This window comes from Prionailurus bengalensis, chromosome X, assembly GCF_016509475.1.
Source record: "Prionailurus bengalensis isolate Pbe53 chromosome X, Fcat_Pben_1.1_paternal_pri, whole genome shotgun sequence".
Taxonomy (NCBI): Eukaryota; Metazoa; Chordata; class Mammalia; order Carnivora; family Felidae; genus Prionailurus; species Prionailurus bengalensis.
In genome coordinates, this window is record NC_057361.1 from 87,861,396 (window position 1) to 87,887,097 (window position 25,702).

Genomic DNA, 25,702 nt, shown 5'->3' on the forward strand with positions numbered 1-25,702 from the left:
TTGTCTTTGCACACTGGGGTCAACCTCAGGGATGGGGCAGGGCTAGGAGTTTGCTAAAGAATAAAGCTGGGTGGAAGAGTCCACAGGGCTGGACACAGTGCAGGGCTTCATGGGCACTAGCTTACCAGACCTGTGTTTATGACGCTTACTTCCTGCTGGGTCTCAGGGCCCATAGCCAGGGACACCTGATGGGCCTAGCAGAGCCCCCTCTTCTCCCCACCCCCAAAGCTGGAATGTTCCAAATTCCTCCTTAGGCCAAACCCCTCTCCCTGCAAGGCCTCTCCTGGGCTCACAAGAGGTCACCACACAAAAGCCCAGCTGGAGTTTTTGACAGGAAAAACACAAAACTCACCAAACTTTTTTTTAAGCACCTCAATCTTCCACAGACTCCAGGGGTTTAATTCTAATCTGTAATAAGTCTCTGACCCAAAGCTGAGATTTGCAGATTGATTTTGCAAAGCTGTGGCTAACAATTAGAAATCCTTTATCACCTCAGCCTGGGGCCCCTTGCACCTTGCTCCCCTCCATCAGGACCCTTTCCTCCCTCTCCAGGATCATTACAGCTCCTTCGAGGCTCTGCAAAAGAACTGCTTTGTAAGTGTCTCAATTCTGATTTATTTGCTGCCTTTTAAATTCACCCATGGGCTCTTGCTACCTAGTTGCTACCATCTTGGCCCATGGTATTGCCAGGCTGGGCCACCTTGGGTTTCCGAGGGAAGGGCACAGGAGGGATAAGTCAGGTGCACACCTGGGTTGGTAGTATTTCCTCAAAGTTTCCAGTGTTTGAAATTACAGGGCCAGAGGAAGCACTCTCCAAATCAGATACTAATTTCTGAATGGAGTGTTCAAGGGCACAAGGACTGAGATATCAATATGGGAGGAAAGGAGCTACAGCTTACCCTTGTGCCCAACCGTACAGGGCAGAGGAGGACTGGGAGGGGCACCGTCTCACATCCAGCTTCAGTGCCTTCTTCTGCCTGAAGCTTTGGGGAGTCAGCAGAAGGTGGATTTCTGAGTGAAGTCATAAAGTCTCCCCATCAATCTCTTAACTCTCCCCCACTGGTCTGTAAAGTCTGTCAGAAACTCCTTTGGAGGAAATCCTGCCATTTGTAACAAAATGGATGGGCCATGAGAGCAGGATGCTAAATGAGGTAAGTCAGAGATATCAAATACTGGATGAGCTCACCTATATGTGGAATCTGAAAAAACAAAACAAAACAAAACCCCGAGCTCATCGGTACAGAGAACATACTGGTGGTTGTCAGAGGTGGGATAGGCGAAATGGGTGAAGGGAGTCAAAAGGTGCAAACTTCCAGCTAGAAGATAGAGAAATCCTGGGGATGTAATGCACAGTGCGGTGACAGTAGCCAACAATACTGTATGGTATATTTGAAGGTTGCTAAGAGAGTGGATCCTAAAAGTTCTCATTGAAAGAAAATCAATTGGTAGCTATGTGGGGTGATGGATATTAACTAAACTTATTGTTGTGATCATTTTGCAATATATGCATATATTAAATCATTGTGTTGTACACATGAAATCAACACAATACTATATGCCTGTTTGATCTCAATAAAAAAGAAATTTCTTCTTTGGACTGAGGCATTATTCTCTCTTCCTCTTTGAAAATGGAAGTGGAAACAAAACACTAACTGCATTTATAGCTAGAGAGATTGTAGATGATGTCAGTTTTCTAAGTCCTGCCTTTCTGTGTTTTCTAGCACTGCAGAGTGAGAGTGTTTTCCTTTGGTGGTCAGGACAAAAATGAACTTCTTTTTAAAGCAATTATAAAATCTCTCAATCCAGTTGTAGTTCCCTGAGCTGTCATCCAAAACTGATGCAGAAGGAAAGGTGAACTGCTCCGAGGACACACTTTGCAGAAAGAAGGCTTCAGAATAATGGCTTTGCCTCTTACTAGAGCCCTCAGCAGCTGGGGATGAGGTGCAGAGAGGAGAGCAAGGGTCTCAGATTCCTGAGAGGGGCTTTCAGATCAAAGGATGTAGAAAGGAGGCTGACTGGCAGAAGAGGGCTGTGGTGGCCTTCATCACTACCCCCCCCCCCACACCAGGACACTACTTCAGCTTCTTCCTTGAGCCTGAGAACCCCACCTGTCTTATTTTGCTCAATCTTATGGGAGCCCAAAGAAGAGGTGCCATACACAAGGCTCCTGGGTCAAGGACTGTTGAAAGGCAGGGCAAGTACCCAGGCAAGAAGGGGTTAATTCAGGAGCTGCTGTCAGTCTTGACCCTCCTAATCCTCTCCAGCAGTTCCAATCCCTCCCCTAAGCAAGATTAGGTAATGATCCTAAATGAAGCTTTCTTTCCCAGCCTTTGGGCCATGGAGTGTGTTGGCCTCATGCCCAGAAGACAAATTCACCTGGCAAGGCCTAGAGTTTTCTGTTTCTCTAAAGCAGCCAGGGCTTGACTTCGAGGAGGATCCCTCAGAGAGAAGGGTTTCCTTTAAAGATGTCTGCTTCTAATAACAGCTGTTCAGTCTTCTATATTTGTCCAAGTGGTTTCCTGTCCCCATTACCTTGAGACTCAAAACCTTGGAGATGAGCAAACTTGCGCCTGGAGAAGTTAGGGGACTTCTTCAACAGGTTCCAGGCAGAACTGAGACTAGAAGTTAGTCTTTTGATTCTCCGGTAAAGACTCTACCTCTAAATCATCGACTGCTCATCACATAAACACAGGTGATTGGCGCACTATCCAACCACCCGCTGTTTTGTCTATCCCTGCTTTCCTGACCCTGACTGAAAGCTGACCTCCTTTGGGCCATTTCTCCCAATTGAATAAGCCCCAACCACTGGTTCTTCCTCTTGCCCAGCCATGCCAAATCAGACTCTAGAGATTCCAAACCTCAGGGGTGGCATTTAAAAAAAAATCTGTCTCCCCCACCCCCCAATATACTTCTACTTATGCTTACCAGGTCAGGACTGACTCTGGGGAGAAGCTCTCCTCTTGGGGACACTCCTGACTTTCATGGGAAACCAAAGCTTGTCTCCTCTGCCACCATCCCAGGAAGGCTAAAGCAGGAGAGCATCCCAGAACAGCAGAGGGTCTGCTCCCTAAAAACCTCAAGGTAGCTCACCAACACTCACTGAAAACCCGCATATAGCTAGGAGATACAAAGGAAAAATATTTAAGCTAGCTTGGGTTGGAAGAGGGAGTGCAAGGAAGGTTTCAAAGAGAGGATGAGTACTGAAACATGACCAGAGATTAGCCAAGCAAATGTTGGATGGTAGAATAGCATACTTCAGGGCTTAGAAACAGAGAGAAAGGCAAATTCAGAGAAGTCACATGTTCAGGTATGGCTGGATTAGGTGCGTGTGTGTAAGCATAAAACATGAGGTTGGAGGTAACTGATGGGAAATGAGACTGAAAAAACCAGAAGCCAGAAAATGGAGAGCTTTCCTGGTTTCCTGTGCTAGAGAGTTTGAACTTAATCTTGAAAGCAATTAAGAGGCCCTGAAGTTTTAAAACATGGCAAAGGGGTAGAGTGGCACTTAGGATTAGATTTCCATTTTAGAAAGATCGTTGGCTACTGGATGGATAATTGATTGCAGAAGTGGAATTAGAGAAACCAGTTTGAGGTGCCTATGAGATTTCCAGATGGACAAGAGATAACAGCTGCATGGTTTGAACTAAAGTTTAGGTAGTGGAGATGGAGACAAGTGGATGCATTCAGAACATATTTTGAAGGTAAATCTTATAGGAGTTTATAACTGATTACATGTCAAGAAGAGGGGAGGAATCAAGGATGACTGGCTTGTGTTGCTGGACGAGGGATGCTCCTCGTGAGATAGGGAACACTGTGTGAGGAATAGTTTGAAGGTGAAGGGAGAAGAGAGCAGATGATTTTAGATTTGCAAATGTTGAGTTTGAGGTGCCATTAAAACATTCAGATGGGGTCAATCAAAATGCAGTTGATTATACAAATCTTGAGTTCAGGAGAGAGATCTGTGCCAGAGGTATGGATTCAGGAGTCACTGGCATAGAGATGGAACGATAAGACCACCCTTAGAGAATGTGAAGAATAAGAAAGAGAAGTCTAGAAGTCCAGATGAAACCCTGGAGGGAATAGTCAGATTTATACAGTGGGCACAAGAAAAAAAAACTTATGAAGAAGACTTAGAAGAATCATTTTGAGGGGCAAGGAAAACTGGGAGGGGTATTACAGAAGACAAGGGAGAGGACAGTTCTATGAAGGAGAGGGACAAAGTGAGATGACGGAAAGATGACTGCTGGGTCTGGGAACAATATGATTGTTGGTAACCTTAGTTTCAGCAGGGGGCTAATGGCAGAAGCCAGGCTGCAGAGGGTTGGGCATTTGGTGGGATGGGGAAGAAAAGAGACATCAACATTAAATGGCTTGTTTAGGAATCTTGATGGCAAGAAAATGATGAGGATAGGGTAAGAGCTGCAGAGGGAGGAGGTCAGATAGGGAGCTCAAAGAAAGTGCTAAATATTTGAAGTAGTCACCAGGAGATGCTCACCAGGGAGAAGTAGAAGGACTTCCAGAGAACACTGAAAGCCCCACTGAGATGCAGTCATGATCAGGATAGGGTAGAGTTGTGCCAGCTTAGTAGTTAGTAACAATACCAATGCGTGGAAAGGACCTGTGCAGTTGGTAAGTGCCAGAGCTGAGATTCAAACTAGATTTCCCTCCCCATCCCATCAACTGTGTAGTGCCCCCTCCTCCACTCCACGCTGCTTTTCATCAACATTGACCTTGTCATACTCATCACTGATGAAGAGTATTACTGTCATCTCTCCACCCAATGCTGCAGAGGCACAACAGATTTTAATATATGTTTAAAATATTCAATAATTAATAAGTATAATATATTTCCTCCCTCAGGTGGTTTAGAATTTGAAGAGACAAGATATTTGGCAAATTCATATACATAGAAAATGATGAAATTTTGTCTCTGTTTCTCTTTATCTGTCTCTCTCTCTCTGGCTCTCTTTCTCTATGTGTCTCTGTCTCTGTTTTTTTCTCTCTCTCCCTTTCTGGCTCTCTTCTGTGTTTCTCTGTCTCTCCATTTCCCTCCTTCCTCTGATCCCTCTCTCAACCTTTTTTCCCAACAGCAGGCAGCTCTAGTCCCTTACACTGAAGTGTCATTGGCTCATTTAGAAAGTCCATATCTTATAGTCCCTCAAACCTCTTTATCACTTTCATCCACTCATTAAGAAGAGATTTGTTAACATCTGTTCTGAGTAATGTACTATGCAAGTAACCTGAGATACAGAGATGAATAAGATACAGTCCTTGCCCTCAAGTAGCTCACATAATAGTGGGGAAGAACACAGATTTAAGAAGGAAACTGAAATACAGTGTAATAACTACTATTTGTAGCTGTTTTCTCATCTATACAATAGGATTATTAGTACCTACCACAAAAAGTTGTTGTGATGATTGAGTTAACTGTATAAAGTGCTTATAATGGTCACATCAGAAACACTATGTAAGTGTTGCTATCATTATTATTATTACTGTTACTACTACTACTACTACGTTGGAGGTAAGTAAACACAAAATGCTGCAAGAACATGGAGAAGTGGCACTTGTTCCAAGCTAGAGGAAGAGGTATATGAATTGAACCTTAAACAGAGAGAAGTCACTACACAGAGAGAGAAGAATGCCAGGCATCCTGCATAGAAGGAACAGCCTGCAGTCAGGTTTGGAAGCAAAAGACAACATGACATGATTGAGGAACTGAAAGTAATTTAGTTCAGCAAGAATATGAGGAGGGCAATGGCAAGAGATGAAACTTGAGAGGTCATAGAGTACAAACAAGTCTGGACTTTATCCTTTAGCCAATGGGGAGCCACTAGAATGCTTTATGTAGACACTTGATCAGATTAATGTGTTGAAAGATCACCTTAGCAACGTGGAGAGTGAATTGTATGAGACAAGATTGGAAATAAGACAAGTTAGGAAGTCATTGCTATATTCTGGGGGGAGAAAGGATGATGAAGCACTGATTTGAGCAAGTAGCAGTAGCGATAGGGAGAAGGGTACCATGGATTTGAGGTATTGCAAGAGGTAGAGTTGGTGACACATTGACCATGGAAGGTGATGAATAAGCATGAAAGGCATCAAGAATCACTCCCAAGATTTTAGTCTGGTGCAAGGGGATGAATAGATGTATCATTCAGTGATCACAGGGGACCCAGGGAAGAACTGTTTGGGGAAGAGTGCGAGAGGAGAGGTGATGAGTTCTCTTTTGAACATGTCAAATTTGAGGGGCGCCTGGGTGGCTCAGTCGGTTAAGCGTCCGACTTCAGCTCAGGTCACGATCTTGCAGTCCGCGAGTTCGAGCCCCGCGTCGGGCTCTGGGCTGATGGCTCAGAGCCTGGAGCCTGCTTCCGATTCTGTGTCTCCCTCTCTCTCTGCCCCTCCCCCGTTCATGCTGTGTCTCTCTCTGTCTCAAAAATAAATAAATGTTAAAAAAAAATTTAAAAAAAAGAACATGTCAAATTTGAGGTGCGTATAGCATTTCCAAGAGGACATTAAAAATTTTTTTAACATTTATTTATTTTTGAGACAGAGAGAGACAGAGCATGAATGGGGGAGGGTCAGAGAGAGAGGGAGACACAGAATCCGAAACAGGCTCCAGGCTCTGAGCTGTCAGCACAGAGTCCGATGTGGGGCTTGAACTGACAGACCGCGAGATCATGACCTGAGCTGAAGTCGGACGCTTAACCGACTGAGCCACCCAGGCGCCCCCCAAGTGGACATTTAAATACGTGATTGCTCTGCCAGTCTTGAAGCCCAGGAGGAAGGTCTATGATGGAAATTCAGATTTGGAAGTGCCAATTGCTAGGTTGGAGATCAAGTCATGGGGTGGATTAAGTCCATTTAAGATGAAGTCATGGGACACTTGCTCAGGGATGGAGTGTTGATTGAGAAAGGAATGGACTTCTGAGGAATACTTGAATTTAAGAGATGATTAGGAAAAGAGAAATCTTGAAGAAGGTTAAAATGGAATAGCCAGATTAGGGGGGCTGAAAAGTGAGTGGGCTGGAAGGTCTTGTAGAGAATGGGGAAAAGGATGTGCCCTTGACCCTCAGGGTCTTGAACCTTGGCAAGAGTGTGGGGGCTTGCACCTTGAGCACTGAAAAATCCTAGACAGCTCTGAGATTCTAAAGGACTGGCTCAGATGCTTTCTTCCTTCAAAGCCCTCCATTGTAGAATAGTTCCCCTTTCCTCTGTTTATCCTAGTGCCCCTAGAAGATAGCCTAGGGAATTTTAGGGCTCCCCTTAGGCCTTGGCACAACCTTTGCTAGAATCTTTCCACATTTTATGAGAGGCCAGACCTCGTAAGGGGATCTATTAAGAGAGCATGTAGGAAATGTCTGAGTGTGTTATGCATGCAGGAGGCCTTACTTAGGCTGGCTTGCAGAGGGAATTTGGGCAGGGTTGGGAGGACCTGAACTCTCAGAGTGTGGACAGAAGTGTTTTTTGCTTACCCCAACCTGCCCTGGAGTAGATTTTCCCCTTGGGAAGGATGACTCAGGGTTAGACCACTGCCCTCTAGGCCCCTGGATATCTAAGAGGCCTCTAATAACCTGAAGTCCAAAGCTATATCTTAGCACCTGTTCCTCCTGTTCCAGTCTCCTGGAATTTGGCCTCAGTCTGCAACTGAGGGGCCCTGTGGCACTGTTGCTGGGCAATGCATTAAACAGCGGCTTTGGATACAGAACTGTGCCAGCGAACAGCCTGACCTGGAGCTAACGCGTCCAGCACAACCGCCACTTCCACCACTACCTTCTTAGAAAAGAGTCACTCGTCTGGCTCTTGGCTTTGTCTGGCTGCCAACCTAAGGCATGTGCCTACGCAGGAGGTGATGACATTTTGGCTCCACTTTCAAAGTTTTTTTTTTTCTTTCTCATGTGTTATTTCTAAAGATAACAAAGGTCAAAAGGCATCCAGCATTTTCTGGTTTCTCATAAGCTTCTGGTCAATATTTAATCTGGTTTATGGATTTTTTTAGGTCTTCTAGATGCCTTCTTGAGCCTGCTTGTGGCCACCCACAGACACTTGTAAGGAGGAGGGAAATAGCCTGGTAGAGACACTCTGAAATGAGGGATTAAAGGCCAAGATCCAAGGAGTGAGAGCTGCAGCCAGAAGGCAAGGGAGCAGGTACTGAAGACGCTTCTGCTGAGAGGTCTGCCATGGCCTCTGTTGGTTTCCAGCTTGTAGGCTACATCCTGGGCCTCCTGGGGTTGCTGGGCACTCTGGTAGCCATGCTGCTCCCCAGCTGGCGAACCAGCTCCTACGTTGGCACCAGCATCGTGACGGCAGTCGGCTTCTCCAAGGGCCTCTGGATGGAGTGTGCCACACACAGCACAGGCATCACCCAGTGTGACATCTATAGCACGCTTCTAGGCTTGCCTGCTGACATCCAGGCTGCCCAGGCCATGATGGTAACATCCAGTGCAGTCTCTTCATTGGCCTGCATCGTCTCTGTGGTGGGCATGAGATGCACAATCTTCTGCCAGGACTCCAGAGTCAAAGACAGATTGGCGGTGGTAGGAGGAGTCTTCTTCATCCTTGGAGGCCTCCTGGGCTTCATCCCTGTTGCCTGGAATCTTCACGGGATCCTGCGGGACTTCTACTCCCCACTGGTACCTGACAGCATGAAATTTGAGATCGGAGAGGCTCTTTACCTGGGCATTATTTCCTCCCTGTTCTCCTTGGTAGCTGGAATCATCCTCTGCTTTTCCTGCCCACTCCAGGGAAATCGCTCCAACTACTATGATGCCTATCAGGCCCAGCCCCTCGCAACTCGGGGCTCTCCAAGACCTGGTCAACCACCCAAGGTCAAGAGTGAGTTTAACTCCTACAGCCTGACAGGGTATGTGTGAAGAACCAGGGGCCAGAGCTGGGGATAGGGGTGGCTGGGTCTGTGAAAAACAGTGGACAGCACCCCCGCCCAAGGGCCATAAGTAAGGGACATTGCCACTGGACCATGTCAGAAGGTGCTGCTGAGGATAGACTGACTTTGGCCACTGGATCAGGCAAAGGCAAAAATGGGAACTGGTGTGACAGCATGCAGGTTGAATTGTCAAGATGCTTGCCAAGCCAGCCTTTCTGTTTTCTTCACCTTGCCCACCACCCACTCCTCACCTGGAGTCCTCAACCCTCAACTCCAAACTCCACCTTCTACCCTAGGCCATGCCACAGAAGCTCCCCTCTGCCTTTTGATTTACCTGGGAATCCATCCCCAAACCTACTAATTGTATCCCACTGGCTAATCCTCTCTGTGATCAGAGACCCTCCTTCTGGCTCAGGTCGGCTGTTGGCTCTTAGCTCATTGCTGGGGGATGTGGGGGGAGGAAGAGTGGTGGCTTTTATGGGCATGGCTCTCACCAACTTTCTAAGCTTCTATCCAAAGAAATTGGTCGGTAATGGGGTCTGGAGCCTCCATCCCACTGTTGTTATGACTCCGCAGTGTTCAGACTGGTTTGTGCATGAACTGAAATAAAACCATCCCATTGTACCGAGGGAACAAAGAATGACTGGGTGCAAGATGAGAGGGAGGGAAGGCAGCCAAGGACCAAAAAAATCACTGCCCAGGACATTTCCTGGAATTCTCTCCTGTGGTGGGTTGGGGATCTGGCTCCCCCACTAGAGGAAAGCACAAAGAAAGAAGATATGGTGGAAAGCTCAAGGCAGCATCAGACTCTGACTCCACTTGAGGAACTGCCCCAGAAGCTGCAGCCCCAACTTTCACTGATGCCCCTGCCTCCCTCTGACATGGCCTCCTGCTAAGAAACAAGGCTATAGGTCCTACACAGTGATCTCCTTAGGAAGGGGAAACTAGTTTTTTCTGAAGATGGCTCTTGGCTGGGGGATGACAGCAGGGACTGAAGAAGAGACCACTCCTTGATGCTGCCCAAGAAAGAATAAGAACTTTGGTCTCAGAAGCTGGGTGGGCACGTGTGGTGGCTCCAGTGGGTGTTTCTATCGGGCCAGAGAGAGGCACCTTCCCTAATGGACAATCAGCCTGAAGTCTGCAATCAGTGCCCCGGGGTCTCCTCACAGAACAGTACAGAGCCTCTGAGTGACCACAGCATCAGGTGCCTGCCCCCCGCCCGCCACCCTTCAGGCTGGCCCCACCATCCTTCACCAGACATCTCAGAGTTGCTAGAAGGTGTCTGAGGGCTTCTGCGTGGAACAATAATGCTCAATGAGCTGTAGCCCTGATCTAAGCCATAGCTGAGCTGCCCCTTGGGATTTCAGTTGAGGCGGGACAGTAGAGGATGGTTCCCAGGCACACAGTTTCAGCTCGGAGGTGTGAGAATGTTCCATTTCTCCTGGGGAGGGAGTGGGGGACAGGAGTCACAGCTAGACCAAAGGCATTTTCCCTCACCAGCCAAGCATGCTCACCCAGCTTTTGACAAACTCCAGTCCACCTCCCCAAACCTCAGTGCCAGCAGAAGGGGCTCACTCGTCTCTAACATGCCTTTCACCTTTCTACCTTCTTGCCTGTGATTAAGCACTTCTCCGAAGCTGGAAGGCCCTCTCAGCCACATCTTCCTCATTTCTGGAGAACTTGCTCAGCACCACCTCCTACACTGAGTCTCCTCTGACCACTCCGTCCCTCTCCTACCCTCTCTCCTCCAACCCTCAACATATAAATATTGCTTCTTTGATGCTTATTATTCATATTTTTTGGATGGACAGTTATCTTTTCATATGTGTGTATCTGATTTCACAAATACATTGTAAACTCTTGGAGGGTAGGGGCCATATCTGAGACCTCTCTGTATCCTTCAGACTATCTGTAAAAGTGCTGGGCACATAGTAGGTGATCAATAAACACTGGCTGATTGAGTACTTTTGTTACTGTTTTATTAATTCAAAGGGGCCCAGACAGGGCAGATGTGACAGAGAGAACTGGGCCAAGGGGAGGAGGGATGGAAACTGGTTTTACTCTTGAGGTGCCTAGCTGGCTCAGTCAGTTAAGCATCTGACTCTTGATTTCGGCTCAGATCATGTTCTCACAGTTAGTGGGATCAAGCCCCACATCAGGCTCTCCGCTTTCAGTAGGGAGCCTGCTTGGGATTCTCTGTCTCCCTCTCTTTCTGCCCCTCCTTTGCTCATGCACTCTAAACAAACAAACAAACATAGAAAAGAGAAGAAAGAAAAGAAAAGAAGAGAAAAGAAGAGAAAAGAAAAGAGACTGGCTTTTCTTCCCACTGGGTAGATAAAAAATTATAGACCTTAATAGAGACATTAAGAAAGCAAGACAGGTGTGCCTTGGTGGCTCAGTTGGTTCTGCGTCCGACTTCGGCTCAGGTCATGATCTCACAGTTTGTGAGTTCGAGCCCTGTGTCGGGCTCTGTGCTGATAGCCTGGAGCCTGAAGCCTGCTTCGGATTCTGTGTCTCCTCTCTCTGCTCCTCACCTGCTCACACTCTGTCTCTCAAAAATAGATAAACATTAAAAAAAAATAAAGACACCCCCCAACCTTCCCAGGGAACCTTAACCTTTTTGTCTTCCCCGGGGCTCCTCCCTGTTCATAACTGTTTCATTGAAGTTATTTAGTAAATGGCTATGTGTTTATTCCTTTCATCCTCTGAACCAGCATTGTGAAGAAGGCAAAACAGATCTGACAACCTCCATTCAGCAAATGGGGAAACAAAGGCCCACACGTAAAGAGATTTTCCCAGGGCCACATTGCTGGTGTTAGTGTCCTAGTCTCGAGACTCCCTAAATAGGACTCTGCTGATCCAATAATTGGAAGAGCCTGCCGGGGTCCCCAAGGTGCCAGAGGAAAACAACTTATGGCCAGCAAAGTCACACTGGGGACACATACATTCTCCTGGTATCCTGTGAGGTGGATGAGGGAGAGCAGGACCAATTCACTGAGTGGGCCACCTGGAATTGCCCTTCCTGTCAAGCTGGCTGGCTGTCATCTGGGGGGCAATGCCAAGCTTACCTTTGAGTAAGACACAACACCTCAGTTCTAATTTCCCTAACTCTGGAGGTGTAAGAGTTTGGGAGGCCAATGATTTGGCCTCATTGGGAGTTAACAAAGCCTAATTCATAAAGATGTTAACCATGGCAACAGTGACAATAATGGGGCCCTGCAAGATTCAGCTTACCCAGCTCCTGGACCTAGCAAGCCTTAGCACACAGGAGTCTGTTATAACCAGTACTACCTTGCACTCCTGAAGTAGGCCTTCTTTGGTGCAGTGGCTTGGACCCCAGCACCCAAACCCATTTATTTCTAAAAAAATTTTTTAACTGAAGTTTATTTATGTATTTTGAGAGAAACAGAGAGCATGAACAAGGGAGGGAGAGAGAGAGAGAGAGAGAGAGAGAGAGAGAGAATCCCAAGCAGGCTCTGCACTGAGCATGGAGCCCGATGCGGGGCTCTACCCCATGAACTGTAAGAACATAACCTGAGCAGAAACCAAGAGTCAGACCCTTAACTGACTGTGTCACCCAGGTGCATTCCCCCCCCCCCACCCCAAGCCCATTTGGAGGGAATGGAGGCAGGCAGGAATAGTGTGGAGAGAAAGGGCTCTCTGAACAGAAGTTTAATAAGAGGTCATGTCTCTCGTCTGGCACCAGGAACCTCAGAGTGCTTTAGTGGCCAGTAGGGGCTGGAAGATGGGGTTGCTTTGCTGACTGTGTTGTGCTGAGTGGGCAGCAGTCTGGTATGGGCTCTGATGACCCACCACCTGGCAGCCAAAGCACTTTCAGATCCACATCATTGCATTCTCCGCATACCCGGAATAAAGCAGGTCTTTTACAGGAGACAAAATGGAGGCCCAGAGAGGTGAGTAAATTCTCTAAAGTCACCGAGTGTCAGAGTCTGACTATAAGCTTGGAAATTCTTCCCACAGCAACGTGGGTCTGGGATTCTGTCTTGGAAGGCTTAAGAGTGCCTTTTGCTCTTCAGATTCCTGCAGCCATCCTATCCCTGTCTGCTGCTGGCATATAAGGACCTTCGAGGGAAACAGGGCACAGAGCTTCCCTTCATCTTAGGATGAGGCTGCCCTGGGACATCCTCCTTCCTTTTCACCAGGGAAGATTCTACAGAGGAAGTTAGAATTTCATCCTCAACTAGAAAAATCGGGCAAACCCGATAAAGAGCAACTGTTCCCTTTGGCTGGTTGAACAAGAAAATCTTTGCTCTAGTTTCCTGGAAATCTTCCTGTGTCTGAGTCCAAGTTGAACGGCTTTCAGCTCACCCCATTGCCTTCCATCATAAAGTAATTTAGATTAGCCACAACTGAGGGGATAGGGAAGGCCATTGTGTTTATGCCCCAAACTGATGGCTCTGACCCTTGCACAAGGAGAGATGTTTCTGCCCTCCCTCATTCCTCTGATAATAGTGTGACTCATGTTTTCTCCCCCTTGGGGCCCTAGTGACCTACTGCTATGGGATCATTAATGGGGGAGGGGGAGGCTGAAACTGGCTTCTTGGGGGGGAAAAGCAAGTTCCAACTTTCTGAGAGACCTTCCTCCAGCCCTTCAAACATCCATTCAACCAGCTCTCTAGCCAGCCAGCCTGCCCATACCACCTGCACTCTTAATCTGTGTCAGACAATGTGCTGAGGTCTTTGAGTGCAACAAGGGTGAACAAGGTTAAGTCTGTGCCTTGCAGGAGTTGACAGATGATCTAGCGGAGATAAGATATGTACACCTGGGGCGCCTGGGTGGCTCAGTCAGTTAAGCATCTGATTCTTGGCTTCGGCTCAGGTCACGATCTCACAGTTCAGGAGTTCAAGTCCTGCATCGGGCTCTGCTCTAGATGGTGTTCTCTCTCTTTCTCTCTCTTTCTCAAAAATAAATAAAAAAATGAAAAAAAATAGTGTTTAAAAAAAAAGACATGCACACTTAAGTGTGGTCAAGGCATGATACAGTCTGTCCTGTGAGAGGTGAGGGAAAAGTGCCATAAGATAGAGGTGTCAGGGGCTAGTTTAGAAAGGTTTGTAAGTCCCCTCAAATCCCAATCCATATGAAGTGGGGGGTCTGGCACCGCTTGAGCTTTCGGGGGAATGATGACCAAAAGAAACTGCTTCCTGTGGCTGAAGGACCATGGGAAATAGAGAAAAAGGGTGAAGAGTAATGCTAATGAGGAAACAGGGTTATACTGTGCAGCTAACCCAGAACCCCTCTGAGTTTGCCTCGCAGGGCTCCTAGGTGGCTGCAATGGAAAGAGTGACCATGGGGCTCGGCACCTTCGCTCTCATCTCCTTTCCTCCTGCAGGTAGCTGGAAATTGGTAGAGGCAGCAGAGGCAGTGTCCTGAGGCCTTTTGTCTCTGGACCAAAGGAGAAACACAGACTGACGTGGAAGGATGTAGGAGAGGGGAGAAAGGAGGGAGAGGGGAGAAAGGAGGGAGAGGGACACAGCGCTAAAGGAAGGCAAATGAGGCCTTGAAGGGTCAACTGTTCCCTCCCACTCAGCCCCAGGCCCATGGACAGGAGATTTTTTTGTGTCTGTAGCTGCCCACTCTGGGACATAGAGGCCCCAGGCTAGGAAATGCATGTGCCCCTCCTGAAGCCTGGCCTTTGCCCAGCTTGGTCTCCCTGCCCAAGCAAGCGGCTCCTAGCTTTGATGTGAAATTCTGTTATCTCAACGGGAGAGAAAACCTCAAACAGGAAGTCCAGCGGGTTATCTCTCACTCTTGCCCTAAGTGGTGGCTCCTCCATGCTGTGATGTGATCACTGATAAAATATTAACAGGTTGTTATCGGGCACAGCAATACAGAAGCTGTAATCTCACCACCCCCTCTGCCTCACACAAGCTACCACTTTCCTGAATATTGCTGCTCAGGAATTCCCAGTTAACTCTTGCCTACAGGTCCCTGCTCTGGGCCTCATTTCTGCATGAGCCAGGTGGCAGTTGTCTTAGGTCTTAACAGAGAAGGAATTCACTCTACACAGGGAGATTATCAGGTTCTATTTCCCGTCATCCCTCAGGTCCCATTGCTCCAGAATGGCGCCCTTGCCACTTCACAAGTCACTTCCTTAGGAGGGCTCTGAAGAACTTTCTTTTTGCAAACATGACCTTGTGGAGATAACACAGAGAGAACACACCTGCTTGCAAAGAGACACGTATAATGTGATGCAAAATAAGGTGCCAAATGAGTATAAGCAGTGTGGCAGTCAACCCAGGGTTCAGTGGTGGCTTCTTTTCTCCAACACCACTTTTGGAAGTCTGTGACATTTGACAAAGTTCTATGCTGGTTGTTTGGGAGAAAGGCCAGTCACACCAAAATTACAAGCAGCCTCTTCATTTGCACTTATTTCAGGGATTTTACCCAATGGGACGCAATGAGGTGGATCGGCATTCTCCCACAAAGGCTATCTGCTCCCTTGATTTAAAGGCACTGAGTGTAGGGGCACCTGGGTGGCTTAGTCAGTTAAGCGTCCGACTTTGGCTCAGGTCATGATCTCACAGTTTGTGGGTTTGAGCCCCGCGCCCAGCTCTGTGCTGACAGCTCAGAGCCTGGTGCCTGCTTCAGATTCTGTGTCTCCCTCTCTCTCTCTGCCTCTCCACCGCTCATGCTTGCTCTCTCTCTCTCTCTCTCAAGAACAAATATTGAAAAAAATTTTAAAGGCACTGAGTGCTTTGATGAAAAAGCACATCTGTTTTTCTAGGAAGAGAAGCCCATTCAGTTCTAGATTAGCCCTTGACGTCAGTATTTGCACTAGTTTCTCAGTTTAGCGCTTTTTAAAAAAGAGGCAGAATGAGATGAGTCCAATGGGTTTAAAAAAATGGAACTTGAGGGAGCAGGGGACTTCTCTGAGGAACACATGCACTCTTCAACTCAGTGACTCAATGGCCTCCAATGGAGACAGAGTAGAAATCAAGAAAAGGCAGACAAGATGAGGTGCCATCTTTTTCTCGACAATTCCAGAGGTACCTCGTGTGGTTAATTTTACTTCTCTGTATGTAATAATAAACCAGTATGTTCTCAAGTGTCACTTTCTCACTCCCCAAGAAACTTGTCCACCTCAGCACTGTCTGGGGTGGGGGTGGGGTGCAGAGGAGCCAGTGAGAACACTCACAGGCAGAGGCCAACAAGTCCAAGACCTCCTGGAGTGTAAGAATACGATCTTGATGTCTGTTTTGATATCAGGAAAGCTGCCAAGTGACAGCCCTGAGTGAAAAACCCAGTCAAGAGGAAATGAATTTCCACATTGTTTGGAGGGATATTCGTTACATAAGTGAACGATTTCCTGATCATGAGGGCAGTTAAATATTGTGTGGGATTGTGGAACTTTCTTCCTTGGAAATTCCTAGTAGCGTGGGCTAGCTTTAGCATTTTCTTATCAAAAGCAAGATGAGATTAGTTGTTTTCAAGACCCAAAGTATGGTGTAGTGGGAAAAGAGCCTGGGCTTTGGAGTCAGACAAACCTGGGTTTGGTTTGGCCACTGCATGCTCTAGCTCTGTGGCCTTGGGAGAGACTCTTACAATACTTTACACGTTAGTTTCTTCATATGTAAAATGGAAATGGTACCTGCCTCTTACTATGGTACAGTATAATATATAGTAGGTCCTCAGCAAGTAATTAACTGTATTCTAAGCATATCGGTGACCCAAAGGGTAGTGTCAAAGTCACACCAAAATGTGTGTCTTTGGGGAGCAGGAACAGTTGACATCTGCAAAGGATATGCTTTCCCAGGTCAAAATTTCTCGATATTCCCCAAAAGTCTGAACACCTTGAAGACCTTGAATCTGCTCAACAGATTCCATTAACAGAGGCCAGAGGAAAAGCAGACTTGAGAAGTTGGAGAAGAAAGGAGTGGTGATGGCTTTTAGACCTTCATCCAGATCTGTGAAAATCTGAGGTCAAGCAGAACCATGACCAATCAGGTTCTACTCCTAGAGAAAATCTTAGTCCAAGGGAACTGCAAACTTAATGTCCCCAACTCTGGGACAACTGGGGAGGTACAACAACCACTTTCCCCAATTCATAGCCTACAAAGACTCCATTCTTAAGCAGATTTAGCATAGCCCCCCCACCCCTTGCTGGTACTCCCAAGCCCTGGATGCATTCTGTTCCTTAGGCTCCAAGTTAAATAATTCAGTATTTCTCAAACCCACTCGGGTGTTGCTTTATTCACACCTCTTCCCCCTACCTAGCCTTGTGACTTCACTTATACTCTTCCCTACAACCTGGAAAATTCCACACCTCTGCCTTTCCAATCTTTACAGGTTTCCATAGCCTTCTGAAATATCAGGTCTTTTGGCGACATCTTCCAGAGCCTCTGCCTAAAGTCATCTTACCTGCCCCTGAGGACTCAATGGTCAGATGTATGAAATGTGTTTGGCGTGCAGAAGGCACGCAAAACATTTGAACTATGCTTATCTACAAGTGGGTTGGGGTTTCCGAGGATTCACATCAAAGCTTTGGACTTGGGGATGGAGGCAAGTAACAAAACACATTTCTTCTGCAGATGCTACTTTACATGAGATAAATGAATGCTATGTATGTCTCAATGACTAAAGCTTTCATATACCCAAGACTAAGTCCTCTCAAACTGTCTAGTTTATTATCCAACCATGTGCCCTGACTTTGGATTCAGAAAGTATGTTCTCTGAATTTTCTCTCTGCCTAAGAGAAGTCCTAAGTTAGGGATGTCCATGTCATCAAGACCAAGTTATTCTTTTGGGGAAATTACACTTGACTTAGCCTGAGCTCACCCCTAGGTTTCCTGAACATACCCTCATGCTTCACTCCTAACACAGTACTACAGAGAGAGGTTTTATTTTATTTAAGTTTAGAGACAGAGCAGAGAGAGAGGAGAGAGAATCTTAAGCTCTGTGCTGAGTGTAGAGCTTGAGCGGGGCTTGATTCCACGACTCTGGGATCATGACCTGAGCTGAAATCAAGAGTCAGATGCTTAACCGACTCATCCACCCAGGTGCTCCCTGCCCCTCATCCCCCAGAAAGAGCTTTTGACTCATAGTACAGAACTCTGAAACATGTTCTATCTGGGGATTGCCTTTGGGAACTGAGCCTCTGCTTCGAAATGATTGCCCCAGATTATTTGCAATCACCGGACATGGACAAGCATATCTTTCTGCAGAATCTCTGACTTGGTCCCCTGCTAGGTGCCCATTTGTTCATCCAACAAGCAGGTACTGACTTCCTAACATGGGCCAGGAACTTATTTCGTTGAGGCTTGCTCTGTCTTACCTTTAAGGATAGCTCCTCTTTCTTCTCTTGAAAAGAAGCTATTGGTGCTCTTGGAAAAAGGGAACAGAAATGTTTTCTTATTCCCAAGATCTGGTCTCTATAGACTTCTCCTGATTGTATTCTGTAATTCTCCATATTTTAAAATTGCATGCTAGGGAGCTTCCTTTCAATAACATTCAGAGTCTGTGGGAAAGAACACCTGTATTCCCTTTCTCCTTTGGTAGCCCTTTCAATTATCCAAATGAAAACTCAACCAAAGAGAAAACAGTAGTCTGCTCTGGCTCACACCGACTGACCCCTGCAACCTGTTGCACTTACCATTTCAGTTTTGCGTCTGCAGATTTTAAGGTTCAGGGCTGTGATCTACCTTGTTCATACCAATTTAGCCAACCCCTTCTTCTACAAATGAGGCACTGTTACAGGCTCTTGAGGTAGATGGAAATATCAAGTTCCCATGATTAACTCATTCATTAAGGATGAATTATTTACTGATTACCTACTATATACCAGGTACTATAATCAGCTCTGGGATAAAGTGATAGGCAAAAATGTGCAAGGCCCTTCCCCTCACAGAACTCATTAGGGAAAGAGGCAGACAGACATCATGTGTGTTGTGTTTACCACTGTGTATCACACGGCACATTGTAGGTAGCCCGTGAGTATTTGTTGAATGGGTGAGAGTCAACAGCCAAATATGCAACGGCACATTGTGAGAAGTGCCAGGAATTAAACAAAACAGAAAATAATGATAGAGTAGGGTAAAGAGAGGGGAAAAGAGGCTGCACAGAAGGCCTGAGAAAGTGGACACTTACACAGAGACCTGAAGGATGAGAAATGGGCAGCCATGCCCAAACTGGAGATGAGAGCATTTTAGAAGAGGGAACAGTATGGAGAAAGGCTTGGAGGGAAGTAAGAGCCTGACATTTTTCAGTGGGAAGACCAAAAGTGAGATCTGATGAAAAATAGCAGAAGACAAAGCAGATGAAGTAGGGGGTATGAGTTTTATTCTAAGTGCAATGGGAAGTCATAGAAGGGCTTTAAGCAGGGAGTTATATAATCTGATTTGTATTTTTTTTTAATCTGGCTGTTGTAATAAGACAATCGTGGGAACAAGAGTGGAAGCAAGGACACCAGTTATGAGTTGCAATGATCTGTGGGAGATGATGGTTGTTTGGACTAATGTAGCTGTGGTAAAAAGTCAAGTCAAAATACTTTGGCAATAGAAAGGACAGACTTTCTGACAGACTGAATGTAGGGGACTACAAAAGAGGAAAATTAAGGATGACTTCCAGGTTTCTACCTTATGTGACTAGGTTGGTGGAGGTGCCACCTTCTAAAACAAGGAAAACAGGGAGGGAACGGTCCCAGGGTGTGTGTGTGTCACTGTTTATTTTTAACACATTTTATTTGAAATGCCTGCGAGACATGTAAATGTAAGTGTCAAGTAGGTAGCTATATATTTGAATCTAGAGCTTTCTAATAGCAAGACAGGACTAGGAAGTTTGTGGTAAGGGCCTTAAAAACGACCCAAAGCCTACATGTTCAAAGAAAATGTTATGCCTGGCTGGGTTAATCAGAGGAATTGGGGGGGGGGGGGGCAGGGAGTTGACATTTGAGCCAAAGGAAAGATGATGAGGGAGAACATTCCAGGCCAAGGGAATGGAAGAGCAAAGGTGGAGGAGAAATTCTCAAGGCAGGTTCAGACACTGAAAAACTAATTCAGCTTGGATGGAATGAGGGTTGTGTTTGGAATGTTAAAAAAGGACTCTAGAGCTCACAGTGACAGTGGAGAGGAATTTGTATTACAACTTGATTGGCAATGGGGAACACTAGCAAGTCTTTGAGCAGAGGCATAACCTGATGAGGTCATTAAAAGTAATTTCGTGATCGTGAATAGAGTGGATGGAAGGAGGGAGAACAGGAGGAAAGGGGGGCCAGTTAGGAACCTATTCCACTTTTTAAGGCATAAAATAATAAGGACTTAAGTGTTGATTGGGGAAACGAAAAGCTAAAAGGTAAATTACGAAAGACATTTGAAAGGGCAATTATGATTATGTTAACCTAACAGGACAGCCAGGAGGAGGCACCAACTTTTTTCTTCCAGATGTCTTTTGCCTCCACACTATATAAGCTCTGGTAAAGCTGTGTGACACTTTTTAATCTCTCCACAGTGGCACTGAACATTGGTTAAAGGGTCCTCGTGCTGGCTCAGTCTCACTGTAAATAGGTAACAAAGAGGTAGTTCTGGCATGGCAGTAAATGGACTCACACAGGTAACTGTCACCGGAAGAAGCAGTATGGGGTTGAGACCAGGAAATGGGCTGAGAGTAAGCACCAGTAGAGGAGTTAGAAGCTTTCCAACTTTTTTGTTTTAAAGCCCAATTGCCTGTACTCTGTCCTACTTTGCCCCCCACTCACCCAACACACACACACGCATGCATGCATGCGTTCACTCTCCTACAGGCTGAAACTTCAATGCTCTGAATTTTTTCCCACACCACCTTCCAACCATATTGTCCGTATCTGTGCAAAGTCCCACCTTTTCACAGCTCCCGTCTGAAGAACCAGTATCACTGACAGGATAGCTGAATACATTCCCCCTTTCTCAGGAATATTTACATTTAGACAATGGGGACTTCAATATCACAGTCCATCTATCTGACACAGAGATTAACCACATGGCAGTCCACAGCTGTGGTGAGGGGAGCGCAGGGGTATCTTTCAGTTCTCATTCTGATGGTGAAGCCTGGCTCTGGCCTCCCCCCCACTCCTGACGGTTTCACTACAGTAACTATGATGAGCTTCCTCTCCAAGGAGATAAAATAAGCGTGGGAGAGTCTTCCAAAGTAACCCTGCAGAGGAAAACAGAACAAATATCCAAAACGTTTCTCTGCACAGACTAATCCTATTGCAATTGCTTGAGCCCACCTGCCCCACCCCCTTCTTTTAAAATTTCTCCTTTACTTTTTCTTTTTCACGGCTGGCATATTTTTATGTGTCCATTCTTCAACATTTTGTGAAGAGTACCTTGAACTCTTTGGAGAGTACATGCTATATAAATACAATAAAGTAATGAATAAACAAAATGTCTACTTTTACAAGAGTATAGGTTTTACTATTCTTGATAGTATGAGATCAACCCCTTACTCAGCACTAGACCAGGAGTAGGTAGATGGTGTATTCTGAGGAATATCAAATAGATCTCCCTGCTCTAAAATAGTTCCCCACACTACCTGAAATCTCACAGTTTGGTGGTATATATATATTTTTACCTTTGTGCCCTGAAGATTTTTTTCAAGAACTCTTTATCAAAATGCAAATACCATGTGAGGGTGGGTAGATGGTCACGATTTGACCTTAGTTTCCTTTACATGAGCCCATCACTTGTGCCAAAAAAACCATATTTTTCACATTCTAGCATCTTCCATGCTTTTGTTCATGTTATTTTCCAGAGGTAATGCTAAATATAACATAAATTATAAATATAAAATTACCTTATATGTTAAACAGAGTCTCTCATCTGATATCTAAATCCAAACCTACTCATTCTTTTTTAAAACAATTTATTTTTTCCAATATAAGAGTAACAGGTTTATTATAGAAAATGTGAAAAAGGCAGGAAGAAAGCAGGAAGAAAAAATACCAACCATGGTCCTACCACCTAAAGAATGACCACTGTTAACAATGTGATCATGCTAGTGCTTTAAACAAATCTTAGTTTAGGTCCCATATCTGATGTGATGCCTTCCTTCAACTTCCTCCCCTCGCCCCCAGAATGCTTCTGTCATGTTTGTACCACTCCCTTGTACAAGTTAGTTGACCTGGTGTGTGTCCTGTGCTTCCAACTAGGTTGTAAGATCCTTGAAGGCTGAAACCATGAGTTATATTTCTTAATTTATCCCCAAACACCTACTGCGTTGGACCCAATATTTGCTGGCTTTCACCTAAATGAATACAAACCATTTAGGAAAGGATATAAAACAGGCCAAGTATCTACATCATGAAAATTATAGCTTTCAGGTCATCTGGCTTGGTGACTATTGCTTTTCTGTTCCTGGAAGTCCTGAAAGCCCATCAACTAGCCTCTTTCTCCACACCAAAACTGAGTAAGAAGCAGACTAAGAGCCAGGATTTACTCAAAGATCCTCTACATAAGGCATAACGGTGAGAGAGAGAGAGACAGAGAGAGACAGAGAGAGACAGAGAGAGACAGAGAGAGAGGGAGGAGGAATAGAGAGAGAGAGAGAGGAGGGATAGAGAGGAGAGAAGAAGAGAAAAGAGAGGAGAATAAAGTAGAGTAGGGTAAAGGAGGGTGTATAGAGTAGTAAGTCTGGTGCTCAATCCAGTATGTGATTTGCCTCCAGCACCGTATACAGGATCCCATCCACTTGTTCTGAGTCAAACCCGATCTCACGAAGCTCCAAGTGAGGGAGGACAGAAGTAAGGAGATAGCTGACGTGGATACGCAGCCGCGTAAGCTTTGCCAAAGCCCTGTATGATGGAGTGAGGGGGCAGAAGAGATGACATGAAGTCATTAGCCAACAACAAAATGAAGCTCCTTACAAACGGGCCTACATTTCTCAACAATTAGGTTTTCATTAGCTAGACAGAAAGAAGAAAGCACAGTGCCACAAAGCACGGGGAGACTAACTGCAGCTCTCTAAGTAATTCCTTGATCCTTAGTGGCCTATGCATTAATTAAGGCTTCCGCCCTTATCTATGGCCAGTGACTGGGGTTCTTCAGGGATGCTTCCCATTAGCACTCACAAGCTGGTAACTAAACCCTAGTAATTAACCTTTCTAGGTCATCTCCCTCTGGGGTCCGGTAGGAGACCTGAGCCTTCTGCAGCACTTCTAGGTGTGTCTCTGTCTCCTTCAGTTTCTCTTTGAGCTCCTGCTTTTCCTCCTTGGTTCTTTCCAGCTCAGCCTTCAGAATCTGGAATTCAGCTTGGCGATAGCCCATGTGTTTCTTGCTCCAGTACAAGCCTTCTGTCTCCTGGGTAGTATAGGTCACCAATTCATTTTGGACTTTCTTGAATTCAGAATGCCAGTGATTTCTCTCCTGTTCCAGCTCCTCCACCTGCAGTCCAAGAAACAGAAATTCAATGACCCCCACATGCTATGAGAGTGCCCTGGATTGCCCCTGATAAATTCACTCTGTGATTTCTCTATCCATATTCTACTTATGGGCCTTCTCAATCCCCAAATACGGGAGGGAAGCCCATTTGGGCCCATTCAATCTGAGACCCAGCACAGAATGACTCAATAGCTTCTTGTGTTTAAAGGCCTCAGGACACGAAACCATCAGAGCTCCAACTGTCTGGTCCCTTGGTTAAAATAAGGTCTTATATCCTAGTGTTAAGGGGGTGCCCTAACCTTTTGCTGGAACAAATTCCTTTCAGCCAAAACACGTTCCAGTTTTTCTGTGGTTCTTTTCAGTTCTTCCAGCTCTCTTTGGTTCTTCGTCTTTGGCGTACTGCGCTCTCCACTCTCCTCATAACCTTGTCCCTTCTCCCCAGTGGCTGCGGCAGGGGTGTTGACAGAGGCCACAGAGGAATAAGGCCCTGGGCTCCAGGATTCAACCACTTTTCTTCTCTCAGCAAGCTCCTCTCTGTTAAAAGGGATCAGCTGAATGGGAGCTCCTGAATCTCTAACACCTTTTGCGACACCCACGACAGCTACAAAAGGTCCCTTGTTCACTTCCTCCTTGTTTATGTTTGTGCTGCCTCTGTTAGACTCTTCTGCTATCAATCTTGGCATCTGATCTTCTAATTCTTCAGGGAGCAGGGACCCCTGGTGTTGGTCTTGGGCCCCTGAATACAGAACAGAGACCTCCCTACTCTGACTGGTACTCTTGCCTGCTTCTGGGTATTCTGGGGAAAGGTACGGTGGTGTGCTTCTCTCGGAACTGGATTTATCATGGCTGTTCTCCCCATCTGGGTAGGTGACAGCTGCCTCAACCCTCCTGTAAGGGCCAGGCATGGAATAATCTAGAGGAGGTGTTGTCCTCTCACTATGGAGCCTTCTTCGTTTTTCTGCCGGCTCCTCTCCCAGGATCCATTTGTACTTACTGCAAGAAGAAGAGGAAATTAAATTTTAAGCTGTCACAATACAAGCTAAATATATTCTTAATCCTGTGGAGCCTCTCTCCAAATTTCCTGCATTAAAACTGACTTGAGCTTTTATCCACAGAGCATTTCAAGTTAGGAATATAACTCAACCCCCAAACTCCAAACCCTTCAACTCATGCGACTTGCTGAGATAGCAATCGGTCTGAAGGGACAGCTGAAATCAAAAGGTAGGAGGGTGAGCATCTGGATATAACAAGACCAGATTGACCTTGGTAAGAATTCTGAAAATAGGATTGAAACCAGACTGACTTAGGAGGTCCCAAAATGCAAGGAAAGGCAGAAAAAACAAACAAAAAATACACATGCAAAATCCCTTAACACAAGAATGGAAAAAAGGTCATAAAAAGCCCCACAGAGTATGTGGAGGAAAACCAAGCCAGCTCGTTAATTTTAAAGTGTCACAAAAACCTTCCAGTATCAAAGACTTAGACATTTTTTTTTTATATTGCAAGAGAACACCATACAGTTCCTTTGCCAGCCAACTGGATTGTGGTTATTGCCCATTATTCACTTGTAAAAGTTAATTAAAACACAGGGTGCTAGTCAGGAACAAACAAATTGAATCGGCCAATTCAAGTCATTTCCCTCTTAGGGCAAAAGAACTCCCCTCTGTCACAGCAAACAGGCACTCCCTCATTTCTTCAGGAAAGTGCAGGACAGTAATCTTGAGTCACCTTCCATTTCTGGCTGCTATGTGCACTGACTGTTGAAGGAATTAACAAAACAAACTTGCACCATGAAATCCGTAGGCAATTTAAAATCATGCGGTAGGATGGGGACCTCACAGTAGGATGGGCCACCTCACAGTATTTTGAGGCCACTAGGTTTTCTCTGCAATTTTTGGCAACATCCGTAAGACATCTCAAACATTAGCTTCTTATAGCACCATGAATGTTCTTCAAAACTAGCGTTCACTCAGGAAGAAAACTGGTCTGCATCTTAATAGATCTTGCTGTGTCAACCTTTGGGGGAAAGCCAAAGTATTTGTGGGCAATGTGAGAACACATGGATCCATCTATATAACATGCGCAAGGGCCACTGCAGACGGCCCATTTAGCTGCAGCGTTGAGGAAGATAGTAAAGCAGTCAGTTCAGGGGCACCTGGGTGGCTCAGTCAGTTAAGTGTCCTACTTTGGCTCAGGTCATGATCTCATGGTCCAAGAGTTCGAGCTCTGCATTGGGCTCTGTGCGGACAGCTCAGAGCCTGGAGCCTGTTTCAGATTCTGTGTCTCCCGCTCTCTCTCTGCCCCTCCCCCGCTCATGCTCTGTCTCTGAGAAATGAATAAACCTTAAAAATTTTTTTAAAAATAAAAAAAAGCAGTCAGTTCAGAGGTCTTCATGAAGGAAAGTTATGGGATACTGGATAGCAACACCCAAAGTTTTATGAAAGGCAA

General features: G+C 45.8%; 2 protein-coding genes across 3 annotated transcripts in view; one reads left to right on the forward strand and one right to left on the reverse strand.

Annotated features, from left to right (window-relative positions):
• The first annotated feature begins 475 nt into the window (after positions 1–475).
• CLDN2 (claudin 2) lies at positions 476–10,848 on the forward strand. Its single transcript, XM_043570116.1, has 2 exons — positions 476–594; positions 8,000–10,848. The coding sequence occupies exon 2, from the start codon at positions 8,181–8,183 to the stop codon at positions 8,871–8,873; it is 693 nt and encodes a 230-aa protein (XP_043426051.1). The 5' UTR covers positions 476–594; positions 8,000–8,180; the 3' UTR covers positions 8,874–10,848.
• Positions 10,849–21,723: 10,875 nt separating this feature from the next.
• MORC4 (MORC family CW-type zinc finger 4) overlaps positions 21,724–25,702 on the reverse strand; it is a 57,764-nt gene continuing 53,785 nt past the window's right edge. Inside the window, exons 15-17 of one of the 2 annotated variants that reach the window (XM_043571353.1) lie at positions 23,554–24,247; positions 22,974–23,257; positions 21,724–22,668 (exon numbers count right to left, since the gene is read on the reverse strand). In XM_043571353.1, coding sequence (XP_043427288.1) covers positions 22,515–22,668; positions 22,974–23,257; positions 23,554–24,247 — 1,132 coding nt within the window. In that variant the 3' untranslated portion in view covers positions 21,724–22,514. The remainder of the gene's footprint in view (positions 22,669–22,973; positions 23,258–23,553; positions 24,248–25,702) is intronic. The other variant, XM_043571354.1, reaches the window with a different exon arrangement.

Excerpts from the sequence above, each read along its gene's own strand:
- CLDN2 (XM_043570116.1), top strand. The coding sequence starts at position 8,181 with ATGGCCTCTGTTGGTTTCCAGCTTGTAGGCTACATCCTGGGCCTCCTG.